We start from the raw sequence: 23158 nt of genomic DNA, 5'->3' as shown, positions 1-23158 counted from the left end.
TACTCAGTAACAAGGAGGATAGGAGGACCTATAGTATAGTGTACGCGAGGCTCATCCATGGATTGGGCTTATTCAGCTTTAACCATGACCAACTGGCAGAAAGTGTACAGGCTGTAGTCTGACAGGCGCAATTGCGCCACTCAATCAGGAGATAACGTGATCCAAAGATTTACTGCTTCGTTCACTTCCTGGTTAAAGTATTTGGGAAATATTCAGTATCTCGGCTCCTGTGTTTACTATGTATTTTTGGCGAAACATGCTATTTTCAACGGCGTATATAACAAGCGAACGGGAGGTCGCGATGACCCGATTTTTTCTTCACTAAAGCACAGTGAGGCCCTCCGTGATTAGCAACCATCAGGGGATCGGTCATACTGGAGATAAATATTCTGTGACTACTTAAAAAAGAAACTGGCAGAAGCTAAAAAAAACGGATGCATAGTACCTCGCAGTGAATGTGTTGTTGAAATCCTTGTTGCGGAGATATGTTTATATGGCATCAATCCAAAATACACCTCCCGAAATCCGAGGGAAGAAGCTGTCATGTGTTTGTCATTTCCGTTCATGAAAATATGTCTTAAAATATCTTTACATTTTATTTTTTAATTTCCATTTCTGCTAAGCAGCAAGCTATATATGATGCTTAGATGATTTTGATTTATATTAGGATGAATTTGCAATAAAACATCCACTTTATCGCATGACCGGAAGCATTTGCAAATTGTGGGAGGCAAAGTCTGGCCACGCGAGACTACCATATCCAAGCATCTGCACTCTGACCAATCTGACAACTCTATAAGCAGAGAAATCTACACATTGACTTAGCAGCCGTAAGCCATTAGCTGCTGTGGCGGCTGGTGCCTCAGTTAGCTGATTGATGTCCAGGGCAGTTCCTCGGAGATTGGAACAGCTGTCTGCTTCCTCACTGGCCCATTGGCTCGCGGAAAACTACCACCTGACTTCCTTCTTGAAGCTCCAGGGACTAGCCCCCAATGGATTGCCTTCTTGTATTGTGTGGATTATGGAATTAGCCCTGACACTTTAAAACAGAGCTTTCCTCCAGGAAGCTGTAGTCCATTTTCACACCGTACTGACACCAAGGACCTGACCTGACATCAAACTGTGTCTGCAGTACTGTATGTCTTAAGAGAGAACTATCTTAGACAAGAGGAATGGGAGAGGAGAGGAGAGGAGAGGAGAGGAGAGGAGAGGAGAGGAGAGGAGAGGAGAGGAGAGGAGAGGAGAGGAGAGGAGAGGAGAGGAGAGGAGAGGAGGAGAGGTGGAGGAAATGACTAGCCTACCCACTCCAACGTCAGATGAGCACAGCACAGAGAGCAAGCTTATCACCAGGAGCACATGGAAAGATTAATAAGACAATCCTTCCTTCTTAAAAATTAATTGCAATCTACAGTAATAACGTTTCCTCAGGCAGGGCGGATGACATTGTGTGGGAAGCTTGGGGAAGGAGAAAGGGGATGTGTGTGTGTGTGTGTGTGCGTGTGCGTGTGCGTGTGCGTGTGCGTGTGCGTGTGCTTGTGCGTGTGTGTGTGTTGGGGGGGGTGCTTTCTGGCTCACAGGGGGGATTCTTGGGGTGCCTCACTGCCTTGAGGGGTGTGTGTGTACTGGGAGCGGGTTATCCCAGGAGGCCCACATGCTGCTGAGGTGGACCAGCTGTTTTGACTAAAACCGACAGTCACGCCTAATTTATGCTTTTGCTGTCGCATGACTCATTTTCGCCAAGAAGAAACATAACAAATTAGGCTTACAGCGTCTACAAAGCAGGACAGCAAACAACGCAGAACAGAACCACTGAGCCGGTACTACTGTGTGGGTCTGATCTCTGACTATAAACAGCCACTCAGTCAGACTAACTGAATTAAGGTCTTTTCACACGGGGAGCGACACTACGCCTGCGTTAGCTCGCTTGGATCCATGGGGTCGCACTACGCTCCTTGTGATTAGATGGGCCTGGTCTTCAAGATACTCAAGGGACCAGACCAGTGGCCACGCACCTGTTATGACTACTTCAAAAGAGTGAGTAACGCCCACGGGCACAACACCAGAGGGAGCTCCACTCATTCCCCCCGGATTCGGCACAAACATGGGGATGAATTCATTCATTCTACTATTATGCCACCAAAATGTGGAATGCCCTACCACCAGCCTTCAAAAAGTGTGACTTTGAAGGAGGGTAGAGACCCTCCTTCAAATCCGCCGTAAAAGAGCACCTGTCTGCAATTTGCAACTGGACCTAGACAAGTCCTCTGCTAGCTTGCCAAAATAAAGATATATTTTATATATATATATGTAGTGACTACCACGGTCTATAAAGAAGCACAATTACTGTTTATACAGTTTCCACACCTACAATATTGGATGAACAAATGGACACAGCAAGTATTTCTAACTGTCTGACACTGATGGCTCAATCTAATGTCATTGGAGCCTTGGCTGCACAAACTGACCTATTGACCCTCAGGAATGTTCCACAGGACATGGACCATGGATACAAATGGACAGTTGCATCTCATTTCGCAAACGCAAGGGTTATGTGTGATTGAGAACTTGCTTTGAAGGTTTGCGAAACTTGGTACATTCTATTTTCAGATGTTTCTCTCCAAACCAGACTCACTGGAACCTTACAGACTCAATCCAGAATGGATCAGGATTCTTGGATTATAATACTGTTCCCCTTTATTGGATTATGTCATCATCCCACAGATAACACTCTGACTTATTGACAAGTAACCAGTCATGTCACCACTCATGTCATAATGTTTGAATGTTTCATTCATGTAATCATTCCAATTCATTAATCATGATTTTGATTGTAATTATGACATATACTATTTGCACCATATTCATCGTAGTTTACTGCACTGGATTCAATGGTTTATAATAACTGTGTAAATAAAATAAATACGACATTTGCAGAATATGTGTAATTTAAGCCATGAGCAATGCACGAGTGCATGACTTCATCTCCCCAAGATGGACATCTTTCTGGACAAGTCTTTGCCTCAAAACAACAACACGTGTGTTGCAACAGCCTCATGTTACTGTCAACACGCAACGTATATAAACGCTGTGTGTGACCCCCCCTCTTCAGTCTACTCTAACTTTGACGACTTCGACTACTCGGAAGCTCCCAGACAGAGGAAGCCCCTCTCTGAGGTAGCAAGGGACTGCGAAGAAGAAGATGCCCACAAAGCTCTTCACACCGCACCTCCGTGACTGGAAGGCCTGATTCTCCCACAAGCCAGACGCAACAGCTTGGGGTCCCCCAGACGATCTGACCCTGACCTGACTACGTTGCGTCTCCGCTGCTCCTCTTCTGCCTGGCCTAGGCATCCCTAAAAGATAGTACAGCAGCCGCAAAGCTCCTGGCTGGTCCCTGCTCAACGCTACAACGACTGTGCTCTTGCCTGACCGGTACAGCACATGGGCAGCATTCTGCCACAACTGGCTCCTCAGAGGACTGAGTGAGACAATAGGACGGATCTACAACTACACGTTGCCACAACAGACAACGTTCATCACTGGACATCAAACACATCACATGACAACTGTGATGTGCGGTAAACACAGGAACAACTCCTGAATAAGATCAATTCAGCTGCTCATGGCATATATCATTAATTGTTTCTTATTTAATTTAATTGTTGTTTTCTTACAGGATTTAAAGTTAGGTTTAGCTTCCATCTGAATCCAGCTAAAACCTTTATTACGTTTAATGTTGAGATTTTCCTTTTTCTTAAATGTTGCATGCCTAGCTTAGGTTTGATTGAATAAATTCATATATTTTTTATATCAAATCTAGTTGGGTCATTGCTCAAGTTGAATTATTATTCCTTATAGAACATTGAATTATGTTGACACACATCTTAAAAAGGCTCTGCCGAGACAAGAACGTTTTCCCCTTCAGATCTTGTAGATTTATTGAAATAAAATAATAAGTGATTATTTTATAATCTTTCATTATTTTATTGGTGGTTTAAAGTTAAGGTTAAATACAAATTAAGCTTGTGTTTAGTCATAAGTTGATTTTCATGGTGCCTCGTTAAATTTTTGACTCTTAATTTTAAATACTCATAATTCCAAATTTATGGTTATTAATTTGATTATTAATAATACCACCGATATTGAAATTTACACACTCATGCCTACTACATAATTGGTTCCCCGTGAGTGAGGCTTGGTAAACCTTTAGATATTAAGAAGTCCTCACGCTACATATTTGGCGGCCCGCGTGAGGCCAAAGGCAACTTAATTTTGATGTGTCATCAACAAGTTTGTGTTCTGTAATAATTCAACTTTGCTTAAAATCCTCAGTCCTCCAGGCAGCCTGTGAAACTTGAGCCACTGTCCAGCAGCCCAAACAGCTATTCTGAGCAACTGTGCAATCCCACAGATCTGCTGTTTCTAATCTTGAGAGTTTAAGAGCAGAGAAATGAATGCGAGCCTAAAAGTCATCAATTTGCGTAAAGTTAACGTTAATAATCAATTGTGTTAAGTCCATTAACGTGTAAAAACGCAAAAATAAGTTACTGTATGCTTAATGCGTGAAAGGTCCACTGACGTCGTGTGAAAGTGCAAAATGAGCAATTACAGTTCCTTATAGTACCCTTCCAATAGGATCAAACATTTATTGGAGGATGTGCTAAGCCAGATGTAACTTAATGAAATATAGGCATAGCTAACCTGTTTCATTCACCTGGTAATATTTGATTTGGTATAAGTTGAGTGTAAGACAGTTACTAACTACACTCCTTGTGCTTAAAACTTAAGGGTCGCGCTCCTCGCTAATCTAGGCCTATTTTGCGAGTCGAGGTAAGTCCCCTTATTTAACCCTCTCACTTTCAGTGTACGGGTTGGACATAATTTATGTGACAGCTCACTGTGAATAACTAGCATTAACCCAATGTGCTGCACATTCTTTGTCCTGTGACGCTACTTTAGATAGCAAGCCATCGCCACCATCTTAAGAGTACAGCGTCCGTTCCAGACCGCCATCTTGGCAGTCCAAGTTGTGACGTGAGTAGTGTGTCAAAAAGCTATTCCAGTGGGTCAGCCTGCTTGCTGAAACCGGACTCCGCAGGCACACATACCACTCTCTCACACACACACACACACACACACAGCATCACAGAGCTTCTCCGCTGCTGTACCCATATTCTGTGTTAGTGTGTTATCCTTAAGTAATCTTAGGAATCTATCAAATTTGATCCTTGCTTGTTTAAATCTTCAAAATAATCTTGCATTAATGCAATCCTTTCAACTAAAGCCTTATCATTTTTGTTGCTGTAATAGTACCATATTTTCTTTATCCTTGCGTATTCTCTAATCAATCATTTCCAAAATGCCTGACACATTAACTCAGAGCACCGATGTCATGGAATTGGTGAGATTCCTCTCCCCATTCACGATAATCATGATGTTGATTATGGTAAATGTCAAGATATTGTTTCAAAAAGTGCTGTATGCACTAAAACGAATCTCTGAATTTGGACTAACAATCATTGATTCAAAGAATACACAACCGTTAGAGAAAGCAACGCAGAATTCTACTCATGTAAATTCTGATAACAATCTGAGTCAAATTTTGACATCCAAAAAGAAACTGTCACAGCAACAAAATTTGAAAGAGGATGCTGCTCAAAATCATATCATGCAGCTCACTGCCATATTCAATTCAACAATGAATATGATGCATGACACCAACGAAAACTTTAAGGCCCAAGTGATTGACATGAAATCATGCATCACTTCCTTTAATGAAAGGTTGAATGATGCAGTATCTCAAATTGCCTTGTCAAAACAGAGCATTGACAAACTGCAAGATTCAATCAGAAGTCTGACAAATGAAAATAAACAGCTTACTGTTAAGAGTAATCAACAACAGCAAGAGATTATTTTACTTAAGGAAATGATTCCTAATAGCCATGTAAAACATCCAGCTGTCAGCTCTAAAGACACTCAGTGTAATCTGATAGCTCAGGGCCCCAACACAGTGCTTCTGCCTGTGCCCTTAGGTGTCTTGCCATCATGGTCCCCTTCTCTGAACTTGAAAGCTCAATGCAATGGCATGCCCAACGTGCTTTACCCAGGCATCTCGGCGACACCTCCCTCTGATGTGATATTACATCTTAGCCAAAATAGCTCTGGCCCACCATTCAAAAATCTATCTCCTCCAGTTTTGACTAGAGATGTATTGGACAGAATCGCTCACAATATGTCACGATTTGATCCTAAACCTGGCCAGGATTGTGGCGTAGTTGATCATTTAAGAGACATTGATTTCTTTCTAAAAGATTTCCCAAATGCTACCACAGATCAAAAAGTTCTCCTCATAGGTATTACTTCTAACTCTGAGGTACGGCGATTTATTGAACGTCAATCATCTGAGGTTGTCAAACAATATGACGTTCTGTGTCAACACCTGATTGAGGAATTCAGGAATCTTAAATCAAAAGGACTGCACGCATCTTTACGGCTTAGACAAACCGAAAAAGAAAGTCCTAGCACTTTCTTTGGCCGTTTGAGAAAAGTGTGGTTTACTGACCAGAATAGTCTTAATATGGAAGAAGATAGGACATTTAAAGCCTTTTTCCTTGATCGACTGCACCCCTGCATCAGACAACATGTCTGTGTGATAGTTCACCCAGACATGCATAGCAGTCAGTTAAGAAGGAAAGCAGACCGCATTTATAATAATTTCCTTGAATTTAACAGACCTGGTTATCTTCAGGAAAATTATTCTCAGGAAAATCATGCTAAGGCAGCCCGCTCTCCATCACCTGTCTTATCGCGACGGCAAAGAGCCCGGCTAAAACGTACCTGTAGTCCCGCGCATGATTCTGACAATTGGCGACTTAGGCCTGATGCTTAAACCATTGTCCCTATGCTCCTATCATGCTAAACTACTAGTGATATTTCATAAACTGGATGTAATTAATGTAATAAAACCTAAAACCCTGTTTTATTATGCTAATCAATATTAAGGACTAACTATGGTATTGCTACCTTGTCAAATTGATTCAATGACAAAACATTTTAACTTATAAACCTGCAAACTATATGCTTAACCTAGAGTCATTGATAAACCTGTATCTGACCTATGTGTCCCTCATACAGGCCATGTTAGACAGCTGCTGACATCCCTGGCACATCTAGAAATGAGGGCCCACGCATTATGTTCCCGAGATCTCCCTCACAGGAGATATGCAGTAACTGCACAATACATGAACATGTTTTTAATTTGTTAAAATGAGTCCTTAAACTAGCGCTAATCCAAATGAAGTAACATATTCTATGTTACCCCTTTCGGTACTCTATCACTAACATTCAATTAATCAAAATTGAATGAAGTTAGCTATATGCTTTTTCTGTAACTCTGTTTTACAGATCACCACCCCAGATCCCAGAATGGGGGTGGCACTCGTCATGATATACTATTTTGTATATTCCTACACCGTTGCTATTAGGCTCTCAAGATCGACCTGCATCATTATCAATCTACTGTCGCTCAGCCTATTATAGTCAACTCCTTTTAAAGACCTCTCTAGTATTTACAAGTTAATCAGTTCTCAACTCAAGATTAACCAGTCTATACTTTTTCTACATACAGTATACTAGGTCTCAGTGCTATTTCTATCACAGCCTTGAAATAGCCACCTGCATGCTCACTAACTATGCATGCATCCCTTCTAAGTGTAGGGAAAGAATAGAAGAATAGGTGATGTTATATACATCTCACCCTCCATGGAAGTTTTACAAATGATTCCTTCCCATCTTTTCTTTCTTTTCTTTTCTTTACTTTATTTCAAACTTATAGCCTTATCAGTCCACGACCAACGTGATGATAGAAAATCCTGATTTTCTTATAAGCTAGACAGCATAAACCTCAGTGTTGTCCATACACTGCATGCTTATCTTATTCCTTTGGAAATAAGTTTGTTTTACTCCCTAGAAGGTTTTCTTTCATGAAATCAGACTTTAGATCATTAGCATAGACATAGCATAAGACATGTATTATGCCATGAACAACTATTGATCTGTTGTCCTGAGTTCAACTAATTGTGCTTTTATCTCCTCATTCTTTTCACCATCAAAATATCTTCATTGACCTTTGATCTTTTGATGTTGAAATGGGGGATTATGTAGTGACTACCACGGTCTATAAAGAAGCACAATTACTGTTTATACAGTTTCCACACCTACAATATTGGATGAACAAATGGACACAGCAAGTATTTCTAACTGTCTGACACTGATGGCTCAATCTAATGTCATTGGAGCCTTGGCTGCACAAACTGACCTATTGACCCTCAGGAATGTTCCACAGGACATGGACCATGGATACAAATGGACAGTTGCATCTCATTTCGCAAACGCAAGGGTTATGTGTGATTGAGAACTTGCTTTGAAGGTTTGCGAAACTTGGTACATTCTATTTTCAGATGTTTCTCTCCAAACCAGACTCACTGGAACCTTACAGACTCAATCCAGAATGGATCAGGATTCTTGGATTATAATACTGTTCCCCTTTATTGGATTATGTCATCATCCCACAGATAACACTCTGACTTATTGACAAGTAACCAGTCATGTCACCACTCATGTCATAATGTTTGAATGTTTCATTCATGTAATCATTCCAATTCATTAATCATGATTTTGATTGTAATTATGACATATACTATTTGCACCATATTCATCGTAGTTTACTGCACTGGATTCAATGGTTTATAATAACTGTGTAAATAAAATAAATACGACATTTGCAGAATATGTGTAATTTAAGCCATGAGCAATGCACGAGTGCATGACTTCATCTCCCCAAGATGGACATCTTTCTGGACAAGTCTTTGCCTCAAAACAACAACACGTGTGTTGCAACAGCCTCATGTTACTGTCAACACGCAACGTATATAAACGCTGTGTGTGACCCCCCCTCTTCAGTCTACTCTAACTTTGACGACTTCGACTACTCGGAAGCTCCCAGACAGAGGAAGCCCCTCTCTGAGGTAGCAAGGGACTGCGAAGAAGAAGATGCCCACAAAGCTCTTCACACCGCACCTCCGTGACTGGAAGGCCTGATTCTCCCACAAGCCAGACGCAACAGCTTGGGGTCCCCCAGACGATCTGACCCTGACCTGACTACGTTGCGTCTCCGCTGCTCCTCTTCTGCCTGGCCTAGGCATCCCTAAAAGATAGTACAGCAGCCGCAAAGCTCCTGGCTGGTCCCTGCTCAACGCTACAACGACTGTGCTCTTGCCTGACCGGTACAGCACATGGGCAGCATTCTGCCACAACTGGCTCCTCAGAGGACTGAGTGAGACAATAGGACGGATCTACAACTACACGTTGCCACAACAGACAACGTTCATCACTGGACATCAAACACATCACATGACAACTGTGATGTGCGGTAAACACAGGAACAACTCCTGAATAAGATCAATTCAGCTGCTCATGGCATATATCATTAATTGTTTCTTATTTAATTTAATTGTTGTTTTCTTACAGGATTTAAAGTTAGGTTTAGCTTCCATCTGAATCCAGCTAAAACCTTTATTACGTTTAATGTTGAGATTTTCCTTTTTCTTAAATGTTGCATGCCTAGCTTAGGTTTGATTGAATAAATTCATATTTTTTTATATCAAATCTAGTTGGGTCATTGCTCAAGTTGAATTATTATTCCTTATAGAACATTGAATTATGTTGACACACATCTTAAAAAGGCTCTGCCGAGACAAGAACGTTTTCCCCTTCAGATCTTGTAGATTTATTGAAATAAAATAATAAGTGATTATTTTATAATCTTTCATTATTTTATTGGTGGTTTAAAGTTAAGGTTAAATACAAATTAAGCTTGTGTTTAGTCATAAGTTGATTTTCATGGTGCCTCGTTAAATTTTTGACTCTTAATTTTAAATACTCATAATTCCAAATTTATGGTTATTAATTTGATTATTAATAATACCACCGATATTGAAATTTACACACTCATGCCTACTACATATATACACTGTATATATATAGCCTCTGTCGGGTGGAAACCATTATGTCCAGAATTCTAATTCATAAATTGCAAAAGTAGCAGATCGACAAGCTAAAAACGGGTCGCTTTGCGTCGCGTTTCGAGCTTGCATATCTCCTACTTTATTTGATACTTTTGTGTGACGCTGTAGTATGATCAAGTAGGACATTAATTTAAGAAAAAGCACACAAAGTTAGAATATGGAGATAAGAGGTTTCTGCGCCTACAGCAATGATATAATAATAAAACCCTGTTCTAGGTGGCGACTCTGGGGCCTCTGCCTCCCTTTACAGACAGACAGTATGTCTGCCTTCACTGCAGACAGCGGTATAGCCACGTGACAACAGGCTCATGTCGTTACGGCCCACGCTGGGACCCTAATGAGAGGAGCAGGGCCTGGCCTTCCCGGCCCGCTGTCAGGGCTTTCCTCCCCCCCCCCCCCTCGCATTGGGGACACTGGGGTTTAACCCATTCAATTCGGGAACGCATCTGTGTCATTTGAAGATTTCTTCGGCTATTAAAAAATAGCAGATCTACAAGCTCATAGCGCGGCACTGAGTGCCGCACTATGAGCTTGTAGATCTGCTATTTTTGGGGAAAAAACATGCAAATCTTTGAATATATATAACATTTTAACTAAAGTCTTTGCTTCTGGGGGGTCCCTGGAACACAATATTTTGAGATGGGGGTCTGCGGACAAATACATATAATTTTGGGTGGTCCTTGACATGAAAAAAGTTTGAGAACACTGTTTGGATTTAGAAGACATGTAAAATTCCCAGAAGCAAAGATTTGATTTACAAATGTTCGCTTTAAAAAAATATATATATATTGAACGATCTGCACAAATTTTCACAATTAAAAAAAAATTGCAGATCTACAAGCTCATTAACTCTGTGCCGAGCTATGAGTACTATGAGTATACTGTACTATGAGTATACTATGAGTATACTCATGAGAATGAGTATACTATGAGTATTGTATACTCATAGTATATCTATGAGTATACAAGCTCATAGATATACTATGAGCTTGTAGATCTGCTATTTTTGAATAGCCAAAGAAATCTAAAAATGCGTTCCCTGTCTAAAAGGGTTAAGGCCCCCACAAGTACAGTCCCACATAAAGCAGTCCAGCCGAGGTGAGGTGAGGACAGGTCAGGACGGGACAGGACAGACAGGTGGACACATGCTGCAATCTGTCCTCATTTCTTTCTGTGCTGAGCTCAACAGAATCATTTGGCGGAGCGAGTTCATCTGTAACCTGGATAATATTTCAGTTTATTTTTTTTATATTATGTAAAAGGACATTTTGAAGTGCCCTAAAAGTCAGTGGAGCATGGCGGTAGTTCTGAGAGGTATGGAAGTCAAGCTGGTCCTACATACAGAAGGCCCGTCACAATTATTACATAATAATCGCCTAAATCGCGATTATTTGAGATAATCACAATTATTTTTTGCATGATCGTCATTATCGTTTCCATGCTGTTCGCACATTTTCGAACATTTCCCGAAAGTAGTGGAAATAGCAGAGCTGGAAGTTCTGCTATTTCCACAATTTTGTATAAATATTTTTAATGTATAAAATAATGTAATTGTCGGTCAGTTATTTGTAATATCTGTCCTGTACAAAGCCTGAAAGTAAAACAAATTATTATTATTTTTTTCATATGTTCCAATGCCAAAAATCCAATTCAATTGTAAATCGCAATCATTTGTATGACATTTAATCGTCAAGTAAAATGTCACGATGGTGACAGCCCTAGCTGGTCCCATGCTCATACACCCTCTAATCACATACGGCCACCATCGGCCCACATTCACTCTGCTACCACCATGATCAAACTCCCTCCACCTCCCCAGTATCCTCCCATACAGAAGAAGCATTTAGGGTTTTTCCTATGTCAGCATTTCAGCATTACATGCATTGCTTCCAAGATTATTACAATACAATATTACTTTATAATCAGCTCACACTGAGATGATTTGTCTTGCGACTCAGCAGTATGCAACACATAATACACACATTTGACACAACGCATAAATAAAACAAAATAAATGACATACATAAAAACATGAAGACATGAGCAATGTCCACCGCTCAACCTACCCCTGGCCACCAGACTCTAAATTAAGCCTCAAAGTCGACTGATAGACAAAGGGCTTCTTCAGTCTGACCTTATTGTATGTTGGAACGCTGCATCTCCTTCCTGAAGGCAGCAACCTATATTCCCCATACAAAACATGGCTAGTGACTGAAGTGATATTATATTATAGGCAGATGTATAGAGTCTCTCAAGTGGTTGTCCAACAACCTTTGAAGACATTTTCAGTTGTTACAGCAGTTGTGACTTCAAGGCAACAGACAAACATCCATACCAGGTGGTACTACAGTACTGAAGAGCACTCATACTAGTAGAAGAGGGAAAAAAGAAAGAAGAATCTGTCTACTTGCACCAAAGGATCTTAGACGGCGAAGGAAATACATTATTTGCTTTGTTTTCTTACCCACTGATTCGATTTGATCTTTCCATGACAAAAGATGGTCTATTACTAGATATATATACGAGCTTCCCTTGTTGATCTGTTCACCATGAATAGTAATTGGGGACCTGTGTATCTCTACTGGTGCACCAAAAACAATCTCTTCCGTCTTTACTGCGTTAATAAAGAGAGTGTTGTTATCACTCCACTCAACCACCCTATTTACTCTGCGCTGGTGCAGTCCAGGATTACTGGAGCTATCTAATAGAAAAAAATCAAAACTTTATCATCAGAGTACTTTAATGTTTTGGTCTGGTGTGTCATTCAGTGCGACATTCAGACAGACATCCTCAGTACGACAGCTGTCAGTATTGAGGTTGAAAAGTAAAGCTGAGCTTACACAACCCTGGGGAGCACCCATATTAGTAGTTAATGCTGAGGAGAGGTCTCTGTTCACTAGCACCCTCTGTACGCTGTTAGTAAGGAAAGAAGCATACAGTAAGGAAAGAAGCATACCAATGAATTAAGTGTGGATTCAGTTCCAACTGTACCATCTTTGACAGTAGAATATCAGACTGTATTGTATTTAAAGCTGAAGAGAAGTCTAAAAAAAAACACCATTGCATGATTCTCATTAGACTTATCTAGGTGTTTTGTAATTAAGTGGACCGCATCCTCTGTACCCGCAAACCTTCTTATAGGCAAACTGACAGGGATTGAATTTGTCTTTAGTTATACTAACAAGATGTTGTAACAGTATTCTTTCGAGTGATTTAATAATCACTGGGTCTATAATGGGTCTATAATCCTCATGTTCTTTTGGACATTGGATTTGGGGTAATGGTTTTATGTGTGAGGTTTTCCAAGACAGAGGAAGTGTGTCTGTCTGTCTGTCTGTCTGTCTGTCTGTCTGTCTGTCTGTCTGTCTGTCTACAGAGGTTTGAAATATTGGTTGCCACACTTGAGATAACTCGGATGCAAAGTTCTTGAGGAGAAAAGCACAGCACTCTTCTGGCCCATTAGCTTTCCTTGTGTTAGTACATTGAAGCACTTTCCTGACATCCTCTTCAGTGATGATAATTCTGTCTGAGTATTTCAGTATTTCAGTGCACTTAAAAGAATTGTCTGAAGACTCGAATCTAGCAAAGAAAGTATTTAGGTCATCAGCAAAGCCAAGTTCACAATAGGTTTGGTTGGGGATGACATTCCTTTTTCATAGTGTCCCACGTCTTTTTGTGATTATTGGCTTTAAATGCATCTTCTAGACGCTGTCTATGCGTCGATTTTGCCTGCCTCGATTAGTTTAGCTATTTCTGTCAATTTAAGTGCACCCGAAATCTTTGTTTATGAAAGCTGTTTTCATTTCATTTATTTTGTCTTTTATATCCTTGGTCACATATGATTTACTGTTTGGATAGATTGTTATCTCCTTAGTAGGAACAACCAGCTGTACAAAAAACTCACTGAAGTAATGTCATCCAATGAACCGTCTCTAAAATATTGGCCTTCCAACACCCACACTTTCTGATATGAACTATAAAGCCATCACACGTTTAGCACTCACCATAGTAAATGACACTGATCATCCCCTCAACCGTCACCTTACAATCAAGCCATCTGGACGAAGATACAGGACTTGAAAAAATGATTTTTTTAGTATAGGAGTTTAGTCCATTCTGCCATCGTAACCCTAAACAAAATGCCTCGCTGATAATGTATGTCGGTTGTGTACTCTATGTATTGTCTTTATGTTGTGTTGTATATTGATGTGTGTTTTTTGTTGAACAGACTGTGAAATGGAATATCCCTCTTGGGACAATAAAGACTATGATTATGAGCATGTCATTCGAAGCAGGCTCATAGTATGTATTGTGTCGTGTTCTTTTAATCTCAGTGTATCTTTAGTTTCTTCCTTATGAGGTGTTTTTTATCGTCTGTCATGTCAATGTAATAACTGTATGTTCAGGCTCTGCTTCAGGGGTGTTTGTGATCTCAGAGTCTGTGTCATGTTTATGCAGATTATTCTGTAGTATCACAGGAGTCAGAGCCACACCGCCAAATACAATGCAATATCATTGCAATAAATGGTTTTCATCTCGACCAGAGTGTATGACTGAAATCGTATTATTGCATGGGGACTAAGTCTTACAATATCACCATGGTCCCTCCCTCCTCCAAATGGATTTGCATTCACACGCACGCACGCACGCACGCACGCACGCACGCACGCACGCACGCACGCACGCACGCACGCACAGACACACATACGAGCGTGGACGCACACACACGTGCACACACACGCACCCATCATGACTTACCTTCTCCTGATACTGGCGACGAGAGGAGTCTAGCGACTGGATCAGCGCGGTGGCGTGGCCCACGAACATGGCATAGCAGGTGGCGCCCACGATCATGCTGAGGATGGTCAGCCACACGTCCGTCATGCCCACCGGGGGGTACATGCCGTATCCAATACACAGCATGTGGCTCATGGCTTTGAAGAGGGCGTACGAGTACTGCTGTCCCCATGTGTCATTCTGGAGGAGAGATTAGACTGGGTGAGCTGGAGTCAGCCAAGGTCAGAAATAAGACACTCTCTCTCTTTCTTTCTTTCTCTCTCTCTCTCTCTCTGTGTGTGTAACAGTTATGCGGTGGACTCAAATGGGTACTTTTTTACACTCTCAGGGTTAAATAAATTCATTCTGAGGATTTTGTCAGTGTGGTGGCATACAGTAAGAATGGCGAGCACTCTGACAAAACACACACTCACTGTCACTTGGAAATGTAATGGCAGATGCCCCCCTTTGTATTGTCTCACTTCAGACAGAATGGCTGGCAAAATGGAGAATTCTTCTCACTATGCAAACATTTGCAGAATGGCAGACATTTTGGGCTGGGGCCTAAAACACAGAGTCCTGAGAATGGACAGATGGGCGCTGGAGACACCAGAGGCTTTCCAGCCTAGGAAAAAGTAGGTCATGCTATTTAGAAAAATGTGATTTCTCTGTGAGTTTTCTCGTTTGTAGATAAATTGCCCCCTCTCTCCTTTAGATCCCGCTGGTAGTCTATGGCCAAATCGATATCAGCACTCTCCTGGGGGTGACATGTCCAAATTGCTTTCAAACCCATTTCCACTGCAGTGGGGGGGGGGGGGGGGACCTGAGAGATAGCAATGTTATTAGTGGGTTCCTAAAAAAGGTAAGGAGCGATGACCCAGCAGGATAATGGGAAGGCTACTGTTCCAGTGGAAAAGACAAGAGAGGCGTCCCTCCCGTGACAACGTAATCAGCACCGAACCGACTGTGGCTATAATGCTGCGTTCACACTGGCAACAGCAAAGATACAGGGTACCATTCATTTTCAATGGAAGCCAGCGTCATGAAGACACAAAGACACGTCCGACGTTTGTAGCTGCTACGACAGCTACGACAGCTACAACAGCTACAAAAAAGTTGAGCTGGTTTCAAAGACACAAAGCTACCATGATGAAGTGTATCTTTGTATCTTTTGTATCTGCCAGTGTGAACGCAGCATAAGTATCAATACGTGGCTGTCGGGCAGAAACCTCCTATCTCCATTATTTTAACAGTTTGTGTTTTTTGGTAAATTAAATGCCCTACTTGATCATACTACAGCGTCACACAAAATCATCAAAAGTAGCAGATCCGCAAGCTGGAATCGCGACGCGAAGCACCGCATTTTGAGCTTGTAGATCTGCTACTTTAGCCGTTTTTTTATTTGAATCCCGAAAAGTAACAGTTTTGGACATATGAGGTTTCCACCCGACGGAGACGAATAGTAACAGGTTTGATCATCTACGTACACCCAATAATATGACAAACATGAGGAGCTGTCAGTCAATCAAGGTGCTCTGCCCCCCCCCTCCCCCCCCCCCGCAGGCTCAAATTAATTCAAAACAATATATTTGTTACTGTGTCACGCCGAGCACCGTTCGTCTAGGTAACGCAATTAATTAGCCAGTGTTTACAGAGCGAAACCAAACCAAACAAAGCCTGTTTGATGTTAATGAGAGTCTGCATCCTTCTCTTGGGATATTCAGCTCACGGCAGGAGGCGAGCCCGTCGTTTAGAAGGCATTTCTGTGAGTCTAGCCAGGTGATTGATTGATTGACTGATTGATTGAATGCTTTATTGGTCAGAAATGCAAACAGCACGAGGTACAGTCAGACATTAAACTTAAGGGATAGTTCACCCCATTTCATAATCGATTAGTCACCCCATGGAGACTTGAATTCATGGATATTTTTTTTGTTTTTGTCGCATTACTAAGCCAATAATTTGATGACCAGCGGACTGGTAGGCAGCGGTTCCGGCAGAGTCTCCTTTGTGTCTCCTACCGGAACTGCTAGGAATGCGACAAAAAAAGGCTTCATGGGGTGTGTAATTGATAGAAAATAAATAATCTTTTGAGTGAACTATTCCTTTAAGGCTAAAAGGATAACACAAAAAAAGTCCTGGGGACTTTTTTCCATTGTGGTCCTTTATATATTCAATTCATCAACATAGCATAAAAAAGTAACACAATAATACATGTCATCATAAAATGCAAAGCACTATATGTACAAATAGTAAAAGGAAAACGTCGGCAGTGAATGACTCCTCCTTTCTATGGGAAATTGCATTTACCTCCTCCTTCTCCTGATAGATGGTTTTTCAGGCCAGTTTTGAAATAAACCAGTGATTTACATCTTTTAATGGATGGTGTCAGGGCGTTGCGTTGCGTTGTGGGCTTGTCGATCGTCTATTTTCAGCGAAATACAATACGGATGCTGGGGTGCTTAAAGGGGTACTTCACTTTCCGCCGGGGGACACATTTAAAAAAAATATTAAAAATAAATGAAAAAAGTTATGGAAAATTCATGGCCCCCTCACACATTAGTAGGACACTGCGTGTCGTGAGGGGGCCATGAATTTTCCATAACTTTTTTCATTTATTTTTAATATTTTTTTTAAATGTGTCCCCCGGCGGAAAGTGAAGTACCCCTTTAAGTAGTTAAGGATGTATGGCCTTGCAAGGGTGTCCCCTCTGATAGGGCGATGGGGAGAGAAAGCTGCATGGTGGAGCATCGGAGGTAAACACAACATGTATCATCATCACCACCAGCAGCGTCTCGTGACAAGCAGACAAGGCGTTTTATGTATTATGTAGGCAGACAGCCAGGTGTGTTGCCCCCCCCGAGCAGTTCGGCCACATGTAGCTAATCGGCCTGATTAGCAGTAGAGTTATTCAAGGGGAGGTCGAGTCTGGCACGTGTGGCGCTGCACATGTGGTCCACACGTGGCCCTGAACGCTAAATGCTGAACAACGATGTTTGAATGGACTGAATGAATATTAGACCTTTTTTTTGGCAGCCATGTTGACATAAATAGTTGTGTAATGTTAAGTAGCAGAGCCTTTACAGGGAGCCGACATGCACAATAGCAGCACCCTATTGTGGACATAAACATGGCAATAGCAGCACCCTATTGTGGACATAAACATGGCAATAGCAGCACCCTATTGTGGACATGAACATAGCAATAGCAGCACCCTATTGTGGACATGAACATAGCAATAGCAGCACCTTATTGTGGACATGAACATAGCAATAGCAGCACCCTATTGTGGACATAAACAACAGTCCTCAACCACCGAGGAAATGAACAAAGCCTTCTCAGTCAAGAGGACTGCATATTGTTCACCTGAACAGAAACAGCTCTCTGCACCAAGATGACTCAACTCAGATCAATGGTGCATAGACTCTCCTTTTCTGAAACTACACTTGATAGCACATGTAAAAGATAATGAAATGGAGATTGAAGGTTATACTATATATACTACAGGAATGATAGGAATAGGCATGCCTGTATGTACATTCAAGCTGATGTCAGTTTTTAACGTGCGGTCCGTCTTGGGTCAAAGTGAAATAGAATCAGTGTGGGCACTGGGCAGACATATCGGTGGGCATTTTGGTTGGATCAGCGATTCTGGACAACCGCTGACCCGAAAGACTCAATCAATCAATCAATCAATCAACCCAGCGTCCCTATTTTGGGCATTTTATTACAATGCTACAATAGAGCACCGAAGTCCTGACGTCACTCGTTCATCCCCAGGTTTGCGGAAGTGTAATTTCTCTATGGAGAATAACATTGGGTCATCTTAGAATCGTCTCATATAAGAATTGTGGTCCAAAAATAAACACCGCGTGTCGGCGTTATTGTCAGGGAGGAGGTTCTGTATCGTTTATGATAGTCAGTCACTTATATTTGATACAGTCTGTTTCTGGTGAAAATGTAACTAATTTGGCGGAAGTAACATTAGCGTTTTCTCACCGTCAGTTGATGCTTCATATCCATAAGAGTCAACCCGCCGGGGTCATGTGTTTATTTTTGGAACACAGTTCTTATTTGACGCGATATTCAATACGTCTATGGGATTCAGAACGGGGGTGGAAAACTGCAAACCAGGTAGACAAACAAAGGATGTGTAAATGACGTCAGACTTCGGCGGTCTATGTTCAAAATGTAAATAAAAAAAAAGAAAAAGGGAAAATATTTCAAAAATACAAAAAATTTGGGTCGTAAGACAAAGTATAAAATAGGTTCATGGTCGTTTATGAAAAAGAACAACAAAAAAAAACATTAAAACACGAATTATGAAGATCCAAGGTGTCTGCCCGTCAGCGCTGATTTGTAACTTGACACGGATGCCAGGTTGGGGCGGTCTGCCGTGGAGGATTGAGGGTCAACAGCACCCCAAGGTGCTGCATGGTCCAGTTGTGTAACCAAACGAGACAACTCAATTACTACACACCAGAGAGGGAGGAGAGGAGAGCCAGAGAGGGAGGAGAGGAGAGCCAGAGAGGGAGGAGAGCCCTCATGAGGCTGAGCTTGATGGACACTCAAGTGTGCTAACAATGCTGCCAAATTAAAACCCATGACTCTGAGTGACATGACTGCTCACTGGAAAATTGTCAATATTCAATACACTTTGTATATCGTCGCTGACGGGCAGAAACCTTGTATGTCCGCAACTGTTAACTTTTTAAGGAAATGGTGTTCCAGTGCATCCAACGTAGTTATTATTTAGTCACAATCTCTTGTTAATACCTTTCACTGGTTAAATATTCATAAAACACACAGACTTCCACAATCAACATTTTTCTAAACTAGTGAAAATATAGCCTTTTATGGCGAAGTGGGGCATTCAGTTCAATAAAAAAACGTTGAGGATGGAGATACAAGGTTTCTGCCCAACAGCGACAATATTTAAAATGGGGGTTTTGCTGGGCTGGGATTTAATAGGTGGTTAGCTGGTGTTTCCCCAGGACTCTCTGAAGGGTACAAGAATCACAGGAGGGGCTGATTGATGAGATCAGACAGGTGTCTGTCTAGTCTCATTCAGACAGACAGGGAGACAGGTACTAGTCTCATTCAGACAGACAGGGAGACAGGAAGACATGTACTAATCTAATTCAGACAGGGAGACAGACGGGAAGACTGAAGTGAAATTGGTTTTCATTGTGATACCAATTAATAAGAACATAAAAGTATACAATATTAATATGTTAGTTCCATTGATCCAAGCCGGAAAACACAAGCGATCGATTGATCATTAAAATGAACATATATGCTCTGAAAAAGCACACAGATGAGGGTGGGCTGAGAACGCTTTCAAAATGTTCAAGTGGGCCCACATGTAATCATAGCCTTTACATCTCCGCTCGCGAGGAGACTTATCCTCCTTTCATGGAAGCAACACTCTCCACCCAGCTTTACCAGATGGATTAGAGAAACCGTGTATTTCTTGAAACTAAAGAAAATCAAATACGCACTTCAAAATGTGGTCTGTTCAAAAATTCAAGGAGATTTGGACCCCCTTCCTTGACTATTACGAGAGTTTACAGGTGCCACTTAACGAGGAGACCTAAGTGGATGGAGCACTCGGCGAGACAGCAGGGTTCCCCTTTCCCTCCTTCCCTTCCCCCTCTTCTTCCTTTTCCTTTGCTTTCCTTTTCCTTCACTAGTTTACTCAGACCTTCTCTCTTTCCTTCTTTTTCTCTCCTCTTTATTTTTTAAACATGTGTGAGTTATATACAAAACAAGATAATTGTTTCAACAACATATACATGTATATTGTTTATTGTTGGTCTCGTTACAGATTTGTATGTTTATGTCAAAAGAAATAAAAAACTGTTTGAGAGAAAATGTTCAAGTGGGCCCTGATCCAAAAAAGGTTGGGGGATGTATAAGCACTGATGTGTAGGGCAGGGGTCTTCAATGTTATTCAGGCCAAGGACCCCTTAGCTGAGAGAGAGATGATGCAGGGACCCCCAGTCCCCCACTTTATATTGTATAAAACTGAGTTGCAGATTAAACTTTTTCATATATTTCATAGATAAATATAGATATACATTAGCTTCTTAATTCATTCATGTTAATGTGTAATTATCAGACATTTAACCACTTAAAGCCTCAATACTAAACTTGACCGTTGGCTCTGTACTTGGTTAGCTCTTTTTGCCAGACCCAGGGGGTCGGCCTACAGAAGGCTTTGTCGGTCGGTCGGTCTGTCGGTCGGTCGGTCGGTCTGTCCCTCTTTTCCTCCCCAGCCATTCAGGAACGCTTCAGAAATTCCATTCAAACTGTAAAAAATCCAGCTTACTGTGTACATGGGTGCTTGTATTTTTCATTTTGAAATAATTTGTAGTTTGGGAAATATTTAACTTTAAACACCCCAAAAAGTCTAGTTATTTGAACTGAAAACCCCTAGAGAGAGAAGGACAGAGGAGAAATGCCCTGTGTTTTCGTAAGTCACAGTGGCCGCATTTTTTGCACTACAGACATGTTTTTTACATCAGATGGCACGGGTCTGCTCTCCAATTTAATCCAAAGATCTAAGCTGTGTGATGTATACATTTTAAGTTAAGACCATTAATATAAACCCTTGTCTCTCTTCACTCTAGCACACTCTAGCAATCAGTGCACCTGGTGTTAACTAGCTTGTCAGTCATTGCCTGCTCAGTGCTGCTGCAAAGTAACTAAGTATATTTACTCAAGTACTATGCAAGTGCTTACAATGCACAGTTTAACTTTGAGGTACTTTTACTTTCCTTTCCATTTGTTTTACTTCTACTCCACTACAATTACAGCATATGACAGCTTTAGTTACTTGTTACTTTGCAGATTTTATTATTAACACATTGAGTGCCAATCGCGTATATCTACGCTAACCTATTTAAAGCCGCCACGTGCCAGTCGCGTAGATATACGCGAAGTGGTCTTTTTATTTTTTTTACAGCCGATCTACAATGTGACGCGTTATGAGCTTGGAGATCTGCTATTGGGTCTGGCGGAACCAGGTCTCCTGGTCTTGTTTCCCTATACACCAAACCTCTTTACCGAAAATAGTCGATCTACAAGCTCACAACGCCTCGCAGCACGAGGCGTTGTGAGCTTGTAGATCGGCTATTTTTGGCTAATGTTCCCCTCACTCCCCTCAGAATCCTAATCACACAAAGATTTGGAGGACCCCCTGTAGTAACTCTGAGGACCCCCTATAACCCCCACTATAGGGGTCCCGGAGCCCCTGTCGAAGACCACCCCCATGGCGTAGGGCATCGTGCACTTACCACCATCTTGTTTCTGGACACCCAGCAGTCGGCGGGGAAGTCCTGCAGCATGGGCACCAGGAACTGCAGGCAGCCGTCCCAGTGGCACAGCAGCAGCATCATACCGATCAGGTTGACGATCCGCACCATGGCGCTGGCCAGGTCATAGGTCATGTGGAAGATCTAGAGGCGGGGCACAACGAAGGAAACAGGGTTATAGTGCAGCAGATAACGGCAATATTTCTTGGGGGAGAATCGCTCAAAAGGTTTATACAAGCGTGAAATTTGGTATGAATCATCTTTGGACGATTTAAGAAACCGGGCCACTCGTAAATCAAAGATGGCGGCCATTTATTTCAGCATATATCTTTGCCCGTACTTTTGTGACGTCAATCACCAAATCACCAAATAGCACTCCCATAGTATGTTTCTGAAAATGTTCAAACAAACAAGTTAAATTGTTAAATTAAAACATTTCAAAAACACGCCGGAGGGGTCTCTCAAGCCAGATTGTTGACTCCAGTGTTGATTTTGTTGACTAAAAACTAAGACGAAAATGTTTCGTCAACTACCTTTTTTCACTGACGAAAACGAAATAAAACCGGAATAAAAACGAAAAAATATTGACAATTTCATAGACGGATTAAAACTAGACAAAAAATGTTAGGTAGGGACTAGTAGAGAAGAGAACTAGAACTAAGAAGACAAGTCATTTTATGCTCGTGGAAAATAGCCGTTCTGAAATTAGATAATAATAATATTTTCGGCATGCTGCTAAGTATGAATCAGCCAATAAGATCAGCCAATAAGCCATCATGGCCCTCTAAAATACATTTAAGTCGACTAAATCAACTGTAGATTTACAGTATTGTTGAATAAAATCTTATATTTAGTCAACTAAAACTAAATATAATTTAGTCAACAACCTAATAATGTATAGTGGAGTAGAATATTGAAATTTGTAAATACTCCAGTTAACTCTTTGACTGCGGACGACGCGATAACGCGTCAAGTGCTACT

The 23158-nt window shown here is 41.4% G+C and overlaps 1 protein-coding gene across 1 annotated transcript in view; it reads right to left on the bottom strand.

The window, feature by feature from the left end:
• The window catches only part of hcn4 (hyperpolarization activated cyclic nucleotide-gated potassium channel 4), a gene marked incomplete at both ends in the record, with an annotated part of 191083 nt that overhangs the window by 87588 nt on the left and 80337 nt on the right, over positions 1 to 23158 (bottom strand). Inside the window, 2 exons of the mRNA XM_080417618.1 lie at positions 14844 to 15062; positions 22160 to 22321. Of these exons, the coding sequence (XP_080273744.1) occupies positions 14844 to 15062; positions 22160 to 22321 (381 nt within the window). The remainder of the gene's footprint in view (positions 1 to 14843; positions 15063 to 22159; positions 22322 to 23158) is intronic.

This window comes from Gymnoscopelus braueri (assembly GCF_963280865.1).
Source record: "Gymnoscopelus braueri genome assembly, chromosome: 1".
Taxonomy (NCBI): domain Eukaryota; kingdom Metazoa; phylum Chordata; class Actinopteri; order Myctophiformes; family Myctophidae; genus Gymnoscopelus; species Gymnoscopelus braueri.
The sequence above is the reverse complement of the archived record's forward strand: the minus strand, read 5'-3'. Positions and strand labels throughout refer to the sequence as shown.